Here is a 17620-nt window from a genome sequence, read left to right as displayed (position 1 = left end):
TGCAAAACTTTACATAATCATCCCCAAATGGCATGTATTTAGAACAACACAACTAGATTCGTTTTTATTACGAGGCTATATAAAAGAGAAATTCTACACCAGTACTTCATTATTTTTTCCGTTCATCGAAACTCAATGCCCCAGGACCCGAACTGGATAACAAACCTAGTCCACCCATGATGGATAAGGTTTGTACAAACTCAAACAATTTGACATCTCGTTGAACCATCGCTTCCCACGAGTTACCACGAAAATACCAAAAAGCACTTTGCAACACATTATGTATAGCATACAGCAACATCAACAATAAAGAACACAACTGCGTTTTGAATCCAACGAAAACAAACAACACCACGGGTAGAGAAAGCAATGTACCGATCCATCCCATCGAAGCCACAAACTCCAACGACAACAATGCCATCAAACAACGACTTGCGAGTTGTATGTATTCAGGAAAACGTGAAGTGGTGCCATTTTTTGGCTTACCAAACCCTGGTAACAACGTATAGCCTAGGGAACGTGATGAATGTCGATGAAATGCAATGACAAGGTTACCTTTTTTCATCCGACTAGAGGCGACGATGATCAAGAGACTACCGCAAAGGCAAAGGTTACGAACCAAGAATCCCCATTTTCCGTGAGTAGAAGGCGCATATTTTCCATACAAAAGTTGCTGCAACGTGACGTACGCAACCAACACCAACGCAGCACGGTCTTCGTGCCAACGCAAAAGGATGCTGAAGCTGGCAACAGTGGCAGTCGAGATCCAAGAGTATAGAAAAACAGCTGATACAAGGAACGGTAAATGGTAACGATATTGAAGAAATTGAATCTAAGGGAGAAGGAATGAAAAAGTGCACACATAGTCTCCCAAAGGTAAGTACCAACCTGCAGCTCACGTTGTACTATTCCTCGGATGGAATCTTCGATAAACGTGGCAATCAAAAGAAGTCTAGTGATCAGTGGGAGTGCTTTTTTAACACTTCTCTTTCTACCCCACGAGTCAAGTTGGGTTTCCAGAGAAAGCACGGATGAAAGCCACTTGTCCATGATGGATGTTCTCGAAAGATCATGCAATTTCAAGCAAACGCATTGTTTTGCTCCTGTAAAAGAAAAATGCTGGGTGATTTTGTTTTATGGGATGCAACGAAACAACAGCATGTCAAGCATAATATGAAGGTGCTATGAGCAATTCGTTGAACGCTTCCAATTGCTCCGGTTCAAACATTTGCTTTTGCTTGGACCACTCATCATGATGGCTTCTCCAAAACCTATATTTCTAATGAAATAGGGGACTCAACGTTCACTCTTTCACTTACTCTGAGAACAGGGTACGCACACATGTGGAAATAGGTGGTACGTCATGAATACAATAGGCCACTTGTACCAATAAGGATGGCATCCATGGTAAAATAGCAAACGGCTGCGAGAGAATCAAAGCACTAGCACCCAATGCTGCACCGTGACGTAAACGAATCCGAGAGTCATCTTCTCGGTTCGTACCACTGTTCTTATCGTTAGTCTCTAAAATATGCATCATCCGACGACTCCAAGTTTCCAAAACTTCCATCGAATTGAGACAAGCCAATGAAATAAATGAACGAGATGCTGCTTCTCTCACTTCTACCGACTCATCGAATAAATATTCCAACAAACATTCTTGCAACTAATATTATTTGAATTGTTATTCTTAACCGTATGTGTTATATTTTCCTACTTACAGCAATAACATTATTCGATAAACAGAAAAAGTGGAAAAATATCCACATCTGGAAAAAGGAAACGGTTCCTCCCCGAACTTTGAAAGACGTTGCGTGCAAATTCTCTTTACATATCTCCATCAATATTGATTCCATGTTCTACGAATATGCAAATTATGAATTAGTCATAAAGAACACATTCTAATTCTTCTTTAATACCCACCGAAGAGGGAATCAGACAACGAGCACAACAAGATAGCGCGTTGGTTGTTTGTGCTGCCACATCGACATCGGAGTCTTCCTTTGCAATTAGCAATAAAGGTAACCAAATTTGTACCAAACGACTATCAAACAAGGGATGTAAAGGTCCTCTTAAATAGGAACATTTGTAAACCAACAAACTCAAAGTATGACGAGTGTTGGACAGTTGTTTCTTTCCTCGGTCGTCTATATCTCCTTGGTTCCTCAACTCTCGTAAAATGGAGCTCAAGCGACGGATTACTTTTGTACTAGTGGTAAGTGAACTCAATGTTTCTCTGTTATCATCAAGCATGAAGCAACAAAGCAAACGAACAACTTCGTCTCGGACTTGTTCATAATCGTGCGACAAATAATTGGAGTCTGTCAGCCAATCTATCGCTGAGAGGAAAGAGCCTCGATTCTGTTCAATCAGTTGAAGATTAAATGGGAATTGATCTGCAACTAAAGCAAAAAGTGTTCTACATATACCAATTAGTAAAGATACAGCCTTGTTTCAGATGATTATTGTTACTAACCGCATATGACGTGCATCATTCAATGATGACTGATTCCAAACATCACTATTAGATACTGTGTACATCAAGTATTCCCAAAAAGGTTGATAAAAGGAACATTTTGGGTCAAGTTGATAAAGAAGACGAAAAAGCGTTTCTATTGTGCTCAAAGAATCGGCATCTACAAAACACGCTAACAACTGTTTCATCCAGTCCAATGCCTGAAGAATATTTGAAAAACAATTAGGAACAATTGTCACTCAACTTACATATTGCAATGATTCTCTATCGTCTTTCAAGTTTACGATAGCTGCTACTGAGAATTCACCAAATATCAAATGTTTGATTTTGGGAGTCACAATTTGATCTCTCAATTGTTCAGCATCCAGCAAAGACAATGCAACATGATGAATTTGATACAACGTTTGAGTGTCTACAAACGATAATAATCGAGACAGAAGTCTCACATGTCTCAAAGATACCTAAGCACAAATATTCAAACGTCGATGAAATATAGTTGCGCCTTGTTTAACTCACCAAATCGTTAACAGGGCGTCCAAAATAGCCAAGTGGCCAAGGTTCTCCTCCATCTACTATCCAACAAGTCCATGCATCTAAAGATTCGGAAAAGAAACTGGAAGCTAGTGACATTGTCGTAGCACTAAGCATATTCCTATGAAGTGGAGAACCAGCAGCTTGTTCGTTTGGGTCATGCACGGATAGGTCCTGACACATGGTTCTCAATAAAGACAACTCAAAGGAATTATCTGAAAGCATATGAACAATCATTTGTTTCCATTTCTCATTCTGTTGAATGTTGGATAGTTGCAGAATCAAATGAACCATTCTTTGAACGACTGCACGTACAATCATTACTTCCGAACAAAGATATTTCATCAATTGAGATAGATACTCGTCAGAAATGAAACATTCAGGACGATAAAACACATAAAGAAGTGAAAACACAAAAGCTTGAACCTTCCAATTGCCATTCCATATGAGAGACTCGGATTGAAAGACTACAGAATAAAGCATATCCAAAATGGACTGCAATTCTTCCTTGGCATTAGCATATTTGGATTCGATATTGTGCGTCTCCTTTTCTTGTTTTGACGATGAAAGAACAAGTGGATGTATTTGGCTCAAAAGTTTACCGAACAATGAAGAAAGGGAAATAACAACATCATGACGTTCAGAAACTTTTGAACTTTGCAATATAACAAACACAAGTTTTTTCATCCAATAGTAATATTTGGTAAAGAATCGAATAAGGAATGGATGTTGTAGCAACTCCAAGCAAGCCTTTGAAAGTTCACATGCCATGAAACATAAAGATAACAAAACTTACAATAATTTTCTCTTCTTCACAAGATGCTATGCAAGTTTGAACAGATTCAAACATATTCTCTGCGTAAGTCCAACGCTGATGAAATGGCGTTAAACGCAAGGCACATGTAAGGGCATTCCTTGCACGGGAACGAACCTACAAAGTTTCAGTACTAAGACAGATTGCCCTAACAGTTTCTTACTTTGTTGAATTCTGAGAAACAAAATTCCTCCAAATATTGTAATAAGGCATTGGTAAGTTGCGGTTCCATATAGCCTCCCTTAGCACAATAGCCTTGTCTCTTTCGATGAAGAGATTCCATTCTCCATCTATGATAAATCGAAGGCATATTCTTTCCAACTTGGTTGGGTCCTAGAAAAATAGTTAATCATCGAATATCTATCATAACAACAACCTACCATATTTTGCAATGATGGAAGCCTGCATGGATTGTTTATAGCTTTTAGCTTGGTTTACAACCCTACGCAGTCTACTATCAAAACGAAAAGCTTCATTACCCATTTCGATAGGACTTAAAACTCGATAAAGAACAACAGCATTATCTGGAAAATATTTGCAACAAATTTCCAATAAACGAAGAATACGCTGAAAGACTTTCTTCCACAACTCAGTTGCAAGATTTCCTAGAAAAACTTAAATAAAAAGTAAACTGCACAATAATAACATACTGTTCACTTCACCAAACATTCCAGCATATACCGGACCTTTCCAAAGAGAAAAGCTGACTTCATTCTCTTGACAAATACTTTTCTCGAATGCACCAGCTAATAACCAACGTCCTCCCCTTTGAAGAGCATGAAGCGTTCTTGCCGCACTAAAAATTCTCTCCTTGCACATTTCGTCTCTCAAAAGTTCTTCAGGATCTTTGTCAAATAAAGAACAGTCTAAATATTCCAACATTTGTTCAACAAATTTCACTGCCATATTCCAATGCGAAGAGTTGGGTATATTCCAATGTTGATTGGAAGATGAATGCAAATGGGGTCCTAAAGTAGTAGAACATAGTCCTTCTAAAAGACTTCGAAGTAGACGACTTCCTGCTTTGTACAATCTTCTTTCAGTTTCTTTCGTTGCGGCTAAAGCAACTTGAAGAATATTTGCGGAATACTGAGAGTCTGCAAAGCCACGTACAGCGTTTGCAAGAAGTCGTAGACGTCCATATAATTCTTCATGAGAAGAATCCTTTAGCTGTAGATGAGTTTGAGAGAAGTCTTGAATCTGTAGCAACAAAGGCTTGATAAAAAAGGAGTCCATACAGCTGGGATAACTCTTTGCAATCCAAAATAGCATTATGCCATAATGTTTTAATGCCTCTGTTGACGCAGAGGCTGATACGATCTACTCAAAAGCATGCATAAAGATATTCCAACCATAAAGGCGAATTTCTCACCTTGGAGACTTTCTCACAAAGACCAAACATTACACTTTCGGGACAGTTTTGAAAGAAAACTTCGCAAAAGTTTCCAAATGTATCAAAACTTAAAGGTGAAATTTTGGAATGTCCGAATTTGGCAGGCATCTCTACATTTTCTAAAAAATGAATGATTCTTGCAATTTGTGTGAGATATGTCGTTCCTCTATCAGCTATGACTTACCTTTCTATCCATTGTAACACAAACTCTTCCAGTACATGTGTTTGATCACAAAATATTTCTCCAAAACGATGAGAAAGTGCAGTAACGATATCAATGGCTAGTTTAGTCTTCATAGAATCATTGACATCAACACATGGAAGCAAATGAGGCAACAACTGCAAAATATATTCAACGCCTACTCCATCAAGCATTATATATGACTGGATAAATAATGACTGTATTCAATAATCTTACCTTGTGGATACAGTTGTGAATCACTCAAGATAGGACATATTACATCCAAAGCTTTTAAAGAGGCCTTTGTTCTATGCGGCATAGTTAACGAAATAAAGTCATCTTGTGACGTCAAAACTAATTTGGGAATAACCATTTCAGGTAAAATAGCACACAGGTTTCCAATACTATTCGCTGCCTTAAATGTACAATATCAAATGGTAATCAATAGATACAATGAATATTCTGACCTCTTGAGTAGACTTGGATGACTTGGAATATAAAGAACGTTCTGTCAAACCGTAAAGCTTGCTAACGATATCTTCAATCCACTGCTCTGTGAGTCGATGTTCTTTGGCTGCTACTGCAGTTATCGTTCGTGAGCCCTGGATACGTTCTACCACATTTTCTTGTGTCGCCTTTCGTTCCGAACTCAATCGATTGAGTAAATTACGAGTACAAGAAGAGAGAAAAGATGACACAAAATGTTGGTTGTGTTCTAGATGACTGCAAGAAGAGTACAAATGTTCAATCTATTCATCGCAATAATATTCAAAAGCACTTACTTGGGATGATAAAATGGTTCAATAATTTGAACTAGTCGGAGAAATAAATCTAGACCGGAGGGATTCATTGGTGTAAGAGAATATACAATAAACTCTGCAGCTGAAGACACAGCATCACCTCGAATAAGACATGATACATTGGGAGGAGTTTTTATAATGGATTGTGTCTAAACAATAAATCATGCAAAAAATAGACAAACATCTACTTACTCTTCGAGCACCTTCACGAGTAGATATCTGAAAACAGCTAAATATTCGATCATAAATAATATGCATATACGGTGTCCAGTCTATTGCATGAGGTTGCTGCTTAGCAATATGTCCAAATAGTCGAAGCCTTGGAAATAGGAAATTAGTAAGCAAACACACAAAAACAAGTAACTCACCAGAGTCGATCCCAATCATGACAAGTGTTTATCTTCATCCATAAGGATACAGCTTCAGGAATCCATGAAAGAATAAAAGGACTATGACATGGTACAATCAAACTTGCGCTGGCTAACTGCTCTATCGCTTTGACAGGATTCTCCCAATCTAACTTCTCAAAAAATAGAGTACTTGTACTATTCGGTTTGGCGGATGGTATACTGTTGAACATAGGAAGGCTAAAAATAACTTCCTCGCAAGTCGAATTCAAATAATATCGAAAACAAAGCAATAAAGTTACGAGGGCTCGCAGATGTTGTTCTCGAACTTCTTTTCCGATAAAAAGTGCGCCATCAAAACTCCGTACGTGAAATTCCTCCAACAACTCCAATGTCTCCTTCCAAGGAGGTGAAAAGCTACAATCATCACCCAGAATTTTTGGTTTTTCTAATAATTTCGTAACAGTCCTTGCAAGTTTTATCCGCAATGCAGCATCCGTTGTCCTTTTCAAAATTCCTGCCAACAAGGTCTGTAATATAAGTAAAATATTGGAAGCCATGTTTTCCCAGGTAGAAAATGACTGTTTGGAGTCTTCACCTTGCGCCTCAGAATATATTAAAAACTCTTTATATAGCTTCAAATTTAGAAAGCGCTTTGTTCCATTATTCAATAGCTCCAAATCAGCGTAGATACTAGGTATAATTTCAGTAGGGACAAGGTCTGTTCCTTCAGCATACAAATTTAAACTGTGAGAAATATTTTGTGCTAGGGATTTTAAGGCTTCAAGCTGTTCTTTACCCTCTACTAGAGTTTCTCTCTTATACGAGCTTGGTAAGGCTTCTGAAGGTTTCTGCCATTCAATGCTATCTTCCATGGCTGCCATTTCGATTCAATAATAAATTTTTTATCAACCCCATCAAATATATAAAATCAGGAGACTTGTAAAAAATCAATACTATTTATTTTTCATGCAAGAAAAAACCAACGAAGTTGGCAAAATATTTTTGTAAGAAGAAGCTGAAATCTCTCCCACCGGGTCGAACCCCCACAGATCCTGCGATCTCGTGCAAAACAAGAAAAGTAGACACACGAGACGACAGAAACCGAGCACTCTAGCAGTGCTTTGGTTTCCATCAGAGTTGTCAGTCCCAGATTTCAGTCAAGTCTCCCACAGAAAATTTGCCAACGACTAAAAACCTCGACTACTACAAGGCAAGCCACGGGCACAGCTTGTTCAACCCCCATAGCAGGCGAAACTCTCTAGTAAGCAAACAAGGGAGGCCACTGCACGAATCAAGAAACGCTCAACACGTCACATGAACGTACACTGGAACTCTTTTACAAGCCGAAAACTACTCCAATACTTCGACTGACAGGCAACGAAACACGCTGCTTATTCAAGGCTATAGCCTAAAATGGCATAGTCACTCACATCACAACGCCAACTCACCAATTTTGTCTGTTCTCTCGGACTTACTAGCGCGAATCCCATATAGGTAAAGGTCCTCACGAGCTCCCTAAAGTGCTTGTACTCCTTATTTACGCAAACAAAAGCTTGCAAACAACCAAGTTCCTCAGCGAGTTCTAGGAGGCAGATAAGAGTGTCCTTCGAAGGAGACGTGAGCACTTCTGGCGCTTCCACAAACAATTGACGATCCTTTGTGACAAAAGCGTTCCACACTGAAATAACCTTGTCAGACTCGGTGTCAACCGTAGAGACTACCAACGTGACCGAAACGTCTTTCCAAAAGTCAGCACGCTTCGAAGCTATCCTTGAAAAGACTCTTTCGTAAAAGTCACTCTCTCGAAAAGCAGCGACATTCGTCTTCACACCACTGTCTATACGAAAGTATAAGACTGGGAAACTCAAAAAAATTGAAATATACAAGGAGCGTACCAGTCGTATAGCCCGTTGCGAGTAATTTTCGGCTAACGTCAAAAGAACCACCCTGGCTTACCGCCTGACGCACTAAAGCAACAAATACACTCTCTAAGTTGACAAATAGAAAGAGGACGGGAGACCCTTCAGTACGTGGGCTTTTAAACAAAAGTTTTTTGCTTACTTGTAACGCCTTCTTGAATTATACCTCTTCGTAAACTTAATTACGGGACCAAAGGCATCACTTTCAAACACCGCCATAAAAACACTAGAAATGCTGCACACACGCCTCACAGGCGAAATGGGACAAAAAAATGGGAACCGATAGAATGGAATGGGCGTACCATTTAAGAATCTTTGGCAAAGAATCTCGGATTATTATTTGCCACAAAGAAAGTCTATTGTTCCGTAATGGCAATTTTGGACCGTTTGAAATAAAAGGATATGGAAAGATCTTGTCTCTTATTCTCATAAACAACTTATGCCATGTGTTTCTTTCACAATATAAGACTTTCATTAGTTTTTTTCCATGGGATTGTTTCTTTATCGGCTATCGAAATGGATAAGCTCTACGCTGAGGAGTCATCTTAAGTATTCAACTCGAGGGGAGTGGGAAATAAATTCTATGGTTCTTATATAGAAAATAACAGACTTTCGAAAGCATATGTCGAATTCAAACACTTTCAATACAACTTGGATTGCAACGTATTTCCAATTGACAAAAAGTTTAGCTTCTTTATCACTAGACATGTCTTCTTTATGTTACAAATGAGTGCTATCTATATTTCTCGAAAATGCACACATATACAAGCAAATGAGAGTAATACTAAAAGAAGAAGAACAAACAAAGGATCTTATGTCTAAAATACTGCGCTTTTCAAAAAGCCAACCTAACCTTATCTTTCTGGTTGAGCCCATGGACAGCTCGTCAAGGGTACAAAGACCTCAATTCAAATGATTGATTGCCAACGTGGCTCAGAGAAGCGCGGTATTTTTAAAGACAATCCACTTGCCTCGTTGGGCACGCAACACTGTTTTTGATTTTTGCTCAAGAGTATTATTTGTTGTTGAACAACCAGGGACTTGACAGATATGGTAAGGACTTCAATCATTCGCAGCGATAGATACATAAATTTGCGTCTCTAGGCTTCTGGTGTTGCGGTAGACGATATATGTGGGAAGGAGTTCACTGTTCTTGTAAGAAGCACACCAGTAAGTAGGAAGTGTTTGGGTAGACGAATGAGCTTTAAACAGAATCACAGAGAAAGTACCGGGCTATCGTATTCAAACTCTCTGATGACTTGTCCTCTGTGTGTGTGGAAAAGACACTCCCATCTTCCAACATAACCAAGTGTACTGCTGTGAGTTTGAGCGTACAGTTAAGTTCTGATACTGAACCTTTTTTGTAGCAAGAAGATTGGAAAAAGTTTGTGACTGAATTACCAGAAAACGATTGCCGTTTCGCAGTGTATGACTTTGAGTATCAGACTTCAGAAGGTGTTTCCAAAAATAGAATAATTTTCGTTCTTTGGTGGGTTTTCGTATATGCCGTATCTCGCAAACTTATTGGGCTTGCTTTAGGTCACCAGAGAGTGCAAAGATAAAGTCAAAAATGCTGTATTCTTCTTCGAGAGAGGCTCTCGTTCAAAAACTGAACGGAGTACAGAAAGAGATCCAAGCAACTGACCAAGACGAGATAGAGTTCCATAACGTCTATCAGCAAGTTGTAGCTTCGGCAACACACAAGTAATAAATCTCTTGTTTTCTTTGGTTGACCATCCTGTCTCAATTTTGTGAAAAAATTGATCAGCTCTTGCCTTATTTATTGCACTCAAAGGTTCCTACTTCTGTCCTCTCTTGTTCTCACTAGGCTTTGCCCACTCACAACGTAAAATTAGGTGGTCATAGCCATAACCGTCTAGCTTCTCAATGCACTTGCGAGCATCCTCTCTATTTGAAAAAGCGACAAAGGCAAACCCTTTACCTTCGCCAGTGTGACGATCTTTGGAAATAAAAATACGACGAATATTACCAAAAGGATGAAACAATTCTTGCAAATCGCTTTCCGTCGTATTGGGTGATAAGTTACTTACTCTTACAGTTGCAGAATCGTCTCTAGTGTATGAGGAGTCACTAGAAACTCTCCCTCCTCCTCGTAAATGAGGTGGAACGTACTTTCCTGTGTTGGCAGAATTGGCATTTGTTGAAGGAACCTCCAACTCATCTCTTTGAGCTCCTGCTTTGAGAGCCATAAGTTGAGCCCAATTGGCAACTCCAGCTCTTCTCTCTTCTAATCTTCTTTTAAAACGCTGCATAGCTAGCATCTTTTGAATATCCTTTTGCTCTTTAGCTTTGAGGTCCTCTTCACCTTCGGACTCCTCCCCACGTTTGTACTCTATCGAGACATCGTCAAGGCTCACGGCTGTCACACCAGGTTCCGGTCCAGGCGGAGCTCTCTGACAATCTCCAAACTTTTTCCAATGTCTTCTTTCAGCAACGGACTTGCTTACTTGTTTGGTCTCCTTCTTTACTCGAAATACCTTTGTTGTCTTTACTAACTTGTTCTCCTCATTGAAGTGGTACTCAACAACGTGTTTTAAGCCTTCTTCGTCATACCATTCCTCAAGTGGTGGTAACTTGTTTGAAAAGTCGTCCTCGTCGGCCCACTCCCGAACTACTGGCTTAGTAGTTGGCAATACACTACTCGTGGCCATTGCACACCACCACCAACAAGGAGTCAAATCACTATTGTCCAGTTGTGTCTTTATCATGATATTTGTCTTTCCTCCTATCCAATCATCTACTATCAAAATATCTATGGAAACATAAGACTAAAAATAACAAACTGTATATTCAGAAAGTTCATCCCAGGCTCAATCCAAAAGCTGTTCAGTGACTATCATGTTGACTGCAAGTTATATAGTAGTTTTAGAGGGAGGATAACCAATAAGTAGTCCAGCGGAAGAAACTCTCGTATGAATCAAGCTGCAAATGATAATTAGCATCGTTGTTCTCGTTGCATGCTTTCGGTGATGGAAATGATTGAATGCTTTTATGACAGGTAAGGATACACACATTCACAGCCCTCAAATAGACCCATCTCTGTTCTACTGTAGATCTTTGAAGAAAATGGCGGGTCAACGCCTTCCGCCAATTACTACCAATCAACTGCTGGATTGGGAATCATCTGCCTCATGGAGACCCTAGCCCGCCCAAAATGATTGCGTTCTTTATAAGCTCAAGGCTATTCATTTGAAGATAATATTGACTGATTGTTGTGAAGCTCTTATTTTTTTCATCATGGCTCCCAAAGGTGCGAAAAGTGTACCAGTTGCAGGTAAAAAACCTATTCCGAAAGTCGATAGGAAGAAATCTAAGAAGAAGAGATCAGAGACATATTCCATTTATATATACAAAGTCTTAAAGCAAGTTCATCCTGATACTGGAATATCAGGCAAGGCAATGAGCATCATGAATTCTTTTGTGAATGATATTTTCGAGAGAATTGCTTCAGAAGCTAGCAAGCTATCTGCTTATTCAAAGAGCAAGACGCTTACTTCTCGGGAGATACAAACTGCAGTTCGTCTTTTGTTACCTGGAGAACTTGCAAAACACGCTGTATCTGAAGGTACTAAAGCAGTGACCAAATACACTTCATCTTAACAACGATATACGTAAAAGGTGTCTGATAGACACCCCTTTTATGAAAGAAAACTTGTTATTTTATTTCATATTCTTAATTACATCATATAAAAACAAAGTATGTATGCATCAAATGAAATGTAGACACGATTTTTTTACAAGATGGAAATGTTGTCAAAGCAAAGTATTCATGGATAAATATAAACACATCAGTATTGTAGTTGCAGTCCTAGGAATAACAAGGTACTACATACATTTATTCAGAAAGAAAGAAAATACAAAGAGTCGCATAATTATCTAGCATTTCTTTTTGACGAATTATTTGTCGTCCTTTTTTTGTTTCAAATGAACACAATCATTCAAACCTATCACACACTATTCACAACTGTACAATTATACAAGAAACAACAGGACGGTAGCTTGTTTCTTTTGAAAATCTACAATTGAAATAGGATCCATTTTTTTGTAAGATAAACTAAACAGAGGACAAGTTCCATCGATGAAAGGTGTTCAAAAACACCCTTTGTTGAAAACAGATTTATCCTCCAAATCCGTAAAGTGTCCGACCTTGACGTTTCAGAGCATATACGACATCCATTGCAGTTACTGTTTTGCGACGTGCATGCTCAGTATAGGTAACTGCATCGCGAATAACGCTTTCTAAGAAAACACGAAGAACGTTGCGCGTTTCTTCGTAGATGAGGCCCGAAATTCTCTTCACTCCACCTCTTCTGGCAAGACGACGTATAGCTGGCTTGGTAATTCCTTGGATATTGTCTCGCAAAACTTTACGATGACGCTTTGCACCGCCTTTTCCCAAACCTTTACCACCTTTACCACGACCTGTCATATCTGCAACAAGATCAAAATACGAACAATCAAATTTTCACAAAGAAACAATGCGATGATCAGAGAGAATGTCTTTGCTAAGCTTTTAAAACCATGGAAACCCTCAAGGCGGGCTGTGCTGAGAGCATTTTGGATTTTACATCAGGTCAATTAACTGAAATCTGATTGGTCCAATTACTGAGATTGGGAATCCGTCTACCATTTCAGTAGAAACGGCCCTCCCTTCTTATAAGCCCGCCTTGAAATACACAAGTCTTTATAACAATCCCCCATTTGATACAACTGCCAATTCATCATTCAGAAATTTTCTTTGTTGAATTTGCATCACTACTTGTCGTCGTTTCTAGTTGTCAATGGCACGAACAAAACAAACAGCACGTAAGTCTACTGGAGGGAAAGCCCCTCGAAAGCAGTTGGCTACTAAGGCAGCGAGAAAATCCGCTCCAGTTACAGGAGGAGTAAAGAAACCCCATCGTTATCGTCCCGGTACCGTTGCCTTGAGAGAAATTCGTAAATATCAGAAGAGCACTGAACTTCTTATTCGCAAATTACCCTTTCAGAGGTTAGTTCGAGAGATTGCCCAGGACTTTAAGACGGATCTTCGCTTCCAAACTTCGGCTGTGACTGCCTTACAAGAAGCTTCAGAAGCATACTTGGTTGGCTTGTTTGAAGATACCAATCTTTGCGCAATTCATGCCAAGCGTGTTACTATTATGCCCAAGGATATTCAGTTGGCAAGGAGAATCCGAGGCGAGAGAGTGTAAAGTGTAGCTCTCTCAAAGGGCGTTTTTTAACGCCTTTTACCGGAAGGAACTTGTGTTTTGTGTCTTCAAATACGTATAGCTTTCACTTGTTTCTCTTTTTCACGTTTTCTTTGTGGCAGGAATTGATTGTTTTTTTGTTTTGGGAATGAATATGCATATTATAGTTCCATTTGTAAAGGACTTTTTGTTTTATTTTTCATTTCTTTCTTGTGGGGCTTCCTATCGCGTCGTTTTTAGGAAGGTTTCAAGGGAATTTGAACCGCAGCTAAAGCATCACAAATCCATTCTGGAATGGATTCCTTTTGAAAGTGTTGAAGAATCAAAGAACGAACCACGTCAGGAAATACTCCTTCTATAATACTTTCACGTAACTGTTTCATAAGTTGTGATATATGTGCTATATTGTGATAAGTTAACAAATGTACAGTTGCAGTTTCATCTCTGCCCTAAAATATTCCCTTTAGAACAACTTCCCCAATACGAAACTGGCTAACTTACAAAATTGTTATGCAAAAAGGAGCGGCTATACTGTTGACAAACTTTACAACAGCATTGTCTATCTAATGGACCGTAATCTCTTATCATGGAGGATGACTTGATTTTTATTGTTCCATCCCAAGTCAACGCGGTTCCAAACCTTGCAGTTCTTGCTGGATAGACACAATCAAACATATCTACTCCAATTGCTACACAGACAATTAAATCAACCTAACATATAGTTTAGTTGTATGATACATACTCTCTCTCTCTCTCTTTTTTTTCGATCCTTTTTTATCAAGTCAACGACGAGAAATAATACTTACAGGATATCCTACTCCCATACAATAACGAGGCTTGTTCTTGGGAAGCTTGTCGGTGCATTGATTAACCATTTTCCAAAAAAGTTTCTTATCTTCCCCACCAGCTAATCCTCCAATAGCATATCTACGGATACATATGTCAATCATCCTCAAGGTATCCACCACAAACCAACCCCGGAAGATCCCTTTTCACCAATTCTTCCAAACAAACGTCTCTCAACTTCGATTCCAAACCACCTTGAACAATACCGAATAATGCTTGGTCATGTTTTCTTCCATGTGCATTCCAGCATCTATCCAACCATCTAGAGCAAGGTTTAGTTCCAAGATATCATTCATTCGTTCATTCATCACCTAATTGTTCGATATGTTGCTTCTTCAACTCGAGGTCCAGTAGTTGTACTGCTCACTACATCGTCCAACGCCATGATGATATCTGCACCTATCTTATTTTGAATAGCGATGCTCCTCTCAGGACTCAGAAGCATATCTTTTCCATCCATCTATAAGAACTCATCAGAAACACAAAATATATTTTGGAGTACAACAACATTACAGGACTTTGAAACCATACACCCTCTTCGGTAAGCTTTGAAAGCTCCAATAAGGAGACCTACAAACTTCAGCAATGGGAACAACAGTTTTCATAAACTCTCACCATTTGAAAACCACCAGAATCTGTAAGCACTGATCTCGGCCAACTCATAAACTTTTGAATGCCGCCTAGTTGATCCAATGTTTCTTCACCTGGTCTTAGAGCAAGATGGAAAGTATTTCCTAATACTATAGGACAATTGATTTCGTCAAGTTGTTCACTAGTAAGACCTTTTACTGATGCTTGGGTTCCGACGGGCATAAACACAGGTGTCTCAACTTTACCGTGTGGAAGTTGAAAAGTTGTTGCTCTTGCTTTGTTCCAAGTTGCATCGACGTGTAGTAGAAGATCGATAGTATCGTTTGATTGTAAGCCAACACAACTTGTCATGGACTTGTCTTGGATAAATATTGGAGTTTGATAAATTATTGGCTTGTTGTGGGTGGTGGTGGTGGTTCGATCATGACAAGAAGGACAGGTTTTGCAGTAGGGTTACGGGAAACATTGTATAACTTGACGATGAGAAGAAATTCTGTCTATGTCACGTTTTTGGTTATTGGAGGCTTTGCAGCAACTAAGTTTATGGGTGCAGCTTCCGATTATGTATGGGAAACCTACAATAAAGGGGTAAGGTGCTTTGTGGTGGTAGAAAGAGTCGGTTGAAAACTTTTGTAGAAGCTATTCAAAGACTTGGAAAAGTCTCTAGCAGCTCGAGAGGAATAGTGTACAAGGACCGTGAGTTACCATAAACCCTTATAAGTGCCTGTTATTCAACACAAAGTTCCTTCTCGTTTCAGTGGATATATCCAAATAAAGGCAACTTGTTAGTTAGACAAGGATAACCCGGTATTTTCACTTTATGAAGAACGTGCAATCCACTTTTCCAACAATTCAAGTGGTCGTGTCTGTGAATATTTTGCCATCTGAGAATTAGGAAAACAACTCAGAACAGTCCCTCGACCCATATCAACCTGTTCCATAATATCGGAACGTCTTGCCAATGTAGCGGCTCGTTTTCGTTTGAAACGAAAGGCCATAGCTCTCTCAATAAAATAATCCACATCTCCTACAACTCCATGAACTGGATCGCTAAAACCCTTTTGCACAAACTGTATCAACTCTTCAAACTGCATTTGCATCATTCGGTCTTTTCCAATCTCTAATATAGCCAAACCAGCACGCATTATTATCTTAGTGTGACTGTAAGTAAGCATGATATCCCATAAACGAACAACCAAAGCAAATGGAAAGTTATATATACATGCTGTAAGGAACCATTTGTCGACAAACATCATAGGATGAATGCCTTCTACAGTCAGGTGTTTCATGAGTTGTGGAAAATAAAATAGGGCAATACCATGAAACTCTGCAACTCGGGTTTTCAACATTGTAAATCCGGGATAAAATAAATCATGAAAGCCTACAGTATCCATCATATATACAAAATTTAAAAAAGCTTCCTCTACATCACAAGAAAACAGAAGAATCATGGCAGCAATGCTACTCATTCCTTGACAATATCCAACTTGAGGAACTAACGCTGCATATGCTAGCAATATCGAGCGAAGGGATTCTATTCCAGGAGCTGCTCCGAAACTCCAAAATATATGGTGCGATGGAAGCGTTCTCACAATATCGCGTTCAATTACATCATCTACTTCCTTAGGTCTTCTGGCCTTTACAAGCTTATGAAAGATACCCCTATACTTTAGCATCATTTGATCAGTCTTTAATAATTTTCTCCAAACCAAAGCACGAACTTGCATGGGAATTCCATACATTACCAACTTGCGGACCATCTTTGTTCGATTTTGTAACCAGTTGTTCCATTTACGAGAGTCTCTCATCAAAGGATCCCAAATATCTAAACTTGCCTTTTTTTCCGTTGATACACAATGGATAACATTTTGAACTCCCAATGACTTGCGTTGTTCTTGGGTAGCTAACAAGAACTTTTCATGAAAACAATCCATCTCAGAAAGCTTTTCGGGTCGTTGTTGTTGACAGAGGACTTCAAGTGATCGATGATAACTGCTCATAGTCAATAAATCACCCCGCTCTTGAGGTACATTTGCTTCAATTAAAAAACCAAAAGAATCTTCGTAATGATTGAGAACAAACTCACAAACAACCGAAGCACAAGCTGCAAGAGATGCATTGTTTTCTTGTTTTGCATGGAACGCAACACTTTTAAGTAGCTTCGATGTACAAAGGCTTTCAAAAAGATTGTGCATCGAAGAATAGCAACCAAGTCGATAGAGTGTCTCTATCAATAAAATTTGAATATCACCAGAGACAACTCGAAAATTACTCAAGGTAAGACTTATTGTAATCAGAAAGTCACGTTTCATCTTTTCATCCAAACTGAACACCCAATGAGGTAATTTGGATAACTCACATAGCTGTTCAAAACAGCGCTTCCGTAAATGATATGAAAATTGTGGAAGCGAACCCATCAATAAAATTGGTAAAAGGCAGGATACTTTATCTAGAAAGCCCGACTCCAAGTGTATAAGTTCACATGAAAAAATGCAACACAACTGGATCA

General features: G+C 39.0%; 11 protein-coding genes across 11 annotated transcripts in view; 4 read left to right on the top strand and 7 right to left on the bottom strand.

The window, feature by feature from the left end:
* Gasu_59710 (COPII-coated vesicle protein SurF4/Erv29, putative) lies at nt 1–1081 on the bottom strand. The gene is made up of 3 exons (XM_005702872.1): nt 889–1081; nt 556–832; nt 1–510 (listed from the first exon to the last, which is right to left on the bottom strand). The coding sequence occupies exons 1-3, from the start codon at nt 1048–1050 to the stop codon at nt 110–112; spliced, it is 840 nt and encodes a 279-aa protein (XP_005702929.1). The 5' UTR covers nt 1051–1081; the 3' UTR covers nt 1–109.
* A 37-nt stretch (nt 1082–1118) lies between these two features.
* On the bottom strand, nt 1119–7421 carry Gasu_59700 (proteasome activator subunit 4). Its single transcript, XM_005702871.1, has 18 exons — nt 6564–7421; nt 6388–6514; nt 6178–6344; nt 5863–6118; nt 5633–5810; nt 5399–5573; nt 5194–5350; nt 4472–5141; nt 4202–4426; nt 3985–4154; nt 3804–3938; nt 2993–3757; nt 2725–2937; nt 2477–2676; nt 1924–2419; nt 1722–1859; nt 1320–1666; nt 1119–1271 (listed from the first exon to the last, which is right to left on the bottom strand). The coding sequence occupies exons 1-18, from the start codon at nt 7415–7417 to the stop codon at nt 1163–1165; spliced, it is 5382 nt and encodes a 1793-aa protein (XP_005702928.1). The 5' UTR covers nt 7418–7421; the 3' UTR covers nt 1119–1162.
* A 10-nt stretch (nt 7422–7431) lies between these two features.
* Nucleotides 7432–8761, bottom strand: Gasu_59690 (uncharacterized protein). Its single transcript, XM_005702870.1, has 4 exons — nt 8676–8761; nt 8607–8632; nt 8441–8533; nt 7432–8382 (listed from the first exon to the last, which is right to left on the bottom strand). Exons 1-4 carry the CDS (start codon nt 8681–8683, stop codon nt 7937–7939), a joined length of 573 nt encoding a protein of 190 aa, XP_005702927.1. The 5' UTR covers nt 8684–8761; the 3' UTR covers nt 7432–7936.
* Nucleotides 8762–9381: 620 nt separating this feature from the next.
* Nucleotides 9382–10206, top strand: Gasu_59680 (cofilin /actin depolymerizing factor). Its single transcript, XM_005702869.1, has 5 exons — nt 9382–9517; nt 9569–9634; nt 9685–9783; nt 9832–9953; nt 10004–10206. Exons 1-5 carry the CDS (start codon nt 9515–9517, stop codon nt 10170–10172), a joined length of 459 nt encoding a protein of 152 aa, XP_005702926.1. The 5' UTR covers nt 9382–9514; the 3' UTR covers nt 10173–10206.
* A 4-nt stretch (nt 10207–10210) lies between these two features.
* On the bottom strand, nt 10211–11181 carry Gasu_59670 (translation initiation factor eIF-3 subunit 4). The gene has a single exon (XM_005702868.1). The coding sequence runs from the start codon at nt 11134–11136 to the stop codon at nt 10264–10266; it is 873 nt and encodes a 290-aa protein (XP_005702925.1). The 5' UTR covers nt 11137–11181; the 3' UTR covers nt 10211–10263.
* A 500-nt stretch (nt 11182–11681) lies between these two features.
* On the top strand, nt 11682–12217 carry Gasu_59660 (histone H2B). The gene has a single exon (XM_005702867.1). It carries the CDS (start codon nt 11723–11725, stop codon nt 12083–12085), a length of 363 nt encoding a protein of 120 aa, XP_005702924.1. The 5' UTR covers nt 11682–11722; the 3' UTR covers nt 12086–12217.
* A 43-nt stretch (nt 12218–12260) lies between these two features.
* Gasu_59650 (histone H4) lies at nt 12261–12981 on the bottom strand. The gene has a single exon (XM_005702866.1). It carries the CDS (start codon nt 12912–12914, stop codon nt 12603–12605), a length of 312 nt encoding a protein of 103 aa, XP_005702923.1. The 5' UTR covers nt 12915–12981; the 3' UTR covers nt 12261–12602.
* Nucleotides 12982–13201: 220 nt separating this feature from the next.
* Nucleotides 13202–13876, top strand: Gasu_59640 (histone H3). The gene has a single exon (XM_005702865.1). It carries the CDS (start codon nt 13267–13269, stop codon nt 13675–13677), a length of 411 nt encoding a protein of 136 aa, XP_005702922.1. The 5' UTR covers nt 13202–13266; the 3' UTR covers nt 13678–13876.
* A 4-nt stretch (nt 13877–13880) lies between these two features.
* On the bottom strand, nt 13881–15341 carry Gasu_59630 (queuine tRNA-ribosyltransferase). Its single transcript, XM_005702864.1, has 7 exons — nt 15136–15341; nt 15034–15090; nt 14832–14980; nt 14651–14782; nt 14481–14601; nt 14176–14385; nt 13881–14123 (listed from the first exon to the last, which is right to left on the bottom strand). The coding sequence occupies exons 1-7, from the start codon at nt 15331–15333 to the stop codon at nt 13911–13913; spliced, it is 1080 nt and encodes a 359-aa protein (XP_005702921.1). The 5' UTR covers nt 15334–15341; the 3' UTR covers nt 13881–13910.
* A 60-nt stretch (nt 15342–15401) lies between these two features.
* Gasu_59620 (ubiquinol-cytochrome-c reductase) lies at nt 15402–15936 on the top strand. Its single transcript, XM_005702863.1, has 2 exons — nt 15402–15699; nt 15748–15936. The coding sequence occupies exons 1-2, from the start codon at nt 15535–15537 to the stop codon at nt 15793–15795; spliced, it is 213 nt and encodes a 70-aa protein (XP_005702920.1). The 5' UTR covers nt 15402–15534; the 3' UTR covers nt 15796–15936.
* Nucleotides 15937–15940: 4 nt separating this feature from the next.
* Gasu_59610 (chromatin remodeling complex / DNA-dep ATPase) overlaps nt 15941–17620 on the bottom strand; it is a 6361-nt gene continuing 4681 nt past the window's right edge. Inside the window, exons 3-4 of the mRNA XM_005702862.1 lie at nt 16034–17620; nt 15941–15977 (exon numbers count right to left, since the gene is read on the bottom strand). The exon at nt 16034–17620 is cut by the window's right edge and continues 2216 nt beyond it. Of these exons, the coding sequence (XP_005702919.1) occupies nt 15964–15977; nt 16034–17620 (1601 nt within the window). The 3' untranslated portion in view covers nt 15941–15963. The remainder of the gene's footprint in view (nt 15978–16033) is intronic.

Source organism: Galdieria sulphuraria (genome assembly GCF_000341285.1).
Source record: "Galdieria sulphuraria unplaced genomic scaffold scaf_66, whole genome shotgun sequence".
NCBI classification, from domain to species: domain Eukaryota; phylum Rhodophyta; class Bangiophyceae; order Galdieriales; family Galdieriaceae; genus Galdieria; species Galdieria sulphuraria.
The sequence above is the reverse complement of the archived record's forward strand: the minus strand, read 5'-3'. Positions and strand labels throughout refer to the sequence as shown.